The 893-nt window shown below is 55.4% G+C and overlaps 1 protein-coding gene across 1 annotated transcript in view; it reads left to right on the forward strand.

The window, feature by feature from the left end:
• EMH_0019530 (uncharacterized protein) overlaps positions 1 to 539 on the forward strand; it is a gene marked incomplete at both ends in the record, with an annotated part of 1,504 nt that extends 965 nt beyond the window's left edge. Inside the window, 3 exon segments of the mRNA XM_013501375.1 lie at positions 101 to 206; positions 348 to 521; positions 525 to 539. Of these exon segments, the coding sequence (XP_013356829.1) occupies positions 101 to 206; positions 348 to 521; positions 525 to 539 (295 nt within the window).
• Positions 540 to 893: the final 354 nt, after the last annotated feature.

An 893-nucleotide genomic window follows, 5' to 3' on the forward strand; every position in this document is an offset into this window, starting at 1 on the left:
CCGGTTCTGTGGGAAACACTGCTCCGACGTAGCTCGACAACGATTAGGGCTTGGTGAGGGGCACGCAGTCTCAGTAGGCCCGATCTGATGTGTGCTTCAGCAAGTGGCTGTTGCGGAGCAGGACGTGCGTGTGGCGACTAGGGGAGCTAAGCTGCATGCCCGCAAAGCTGCGCAAGGTGCGGCTGAAATTGGCGGTTGGCTCGTCGGTTCGTTTGTGATGGTGGTCGGCGGCTTTATGCGTGGCCGGTTACACAGATCCAACCGAGAGCCTTTTCTTAGTAAGTGTAGACAGTGCCAGCAGGAGCGGCAAATTTGGGAACACCGTGTTTATGCTGGATGCTGTGCAGCATGAGCGGAGGAACGAAGACGGCGAAGGAAGCGACAGTGGTTTGAAAGGCTGCATAATTTCGAAGGGCCGCAGTGTAGTCGCTGGGGCCAATACCGTAGAGGCCACAGCCAACGACGTAGAATATCAAGTTAAAACTGAAATGTTTGTGCTTTTGCGGGACCGGAGATTGGCTGCNCAGCCAACGACGTAGAATATCAAGTTAAAACTGAAATGTTTGTGCTTTTGCGGGACCGGAGATTGGCTGCCGTGAGGAATACCGGCTGCGACGTAGCTCAAAGCAATGAGCGCCCGCTGGACAGAAGGCGTTGTCAGTATGCCGAAATTTGTGTTCGCTGCAGCAGGTGGCTGTTGGGGATCAGGGAGTGCGTGTGCCGACTACAGAAACAAACTGTGCATGCGCACATAGCTCTGTCGGGTTAGGCTGAAGTGACCTGTCCAGTCGGCGGTTTGGTTAGATGGCGTCTGGCAGTTTCTTGACCGGCAGGCGAAAGAAATCCAACGAGACGCATGCGCTCAGGGACGGCTGGGGCTTCCAGAAGGAGCT

Source organism: Eimeria mitis, genomic scaffold (genome assembly GCF_000499745.2).
Source record: "Eimeria mitis Houghton genomic scaffold, Emh_scaff679, whole genome shotgun sequence".
Lineage (NCBI taxonomy): Eukaryota > Apicomplexa > Conoidasida > Eucoccidiorida > Eimeriidae > Eimeria > Eimeria mitis.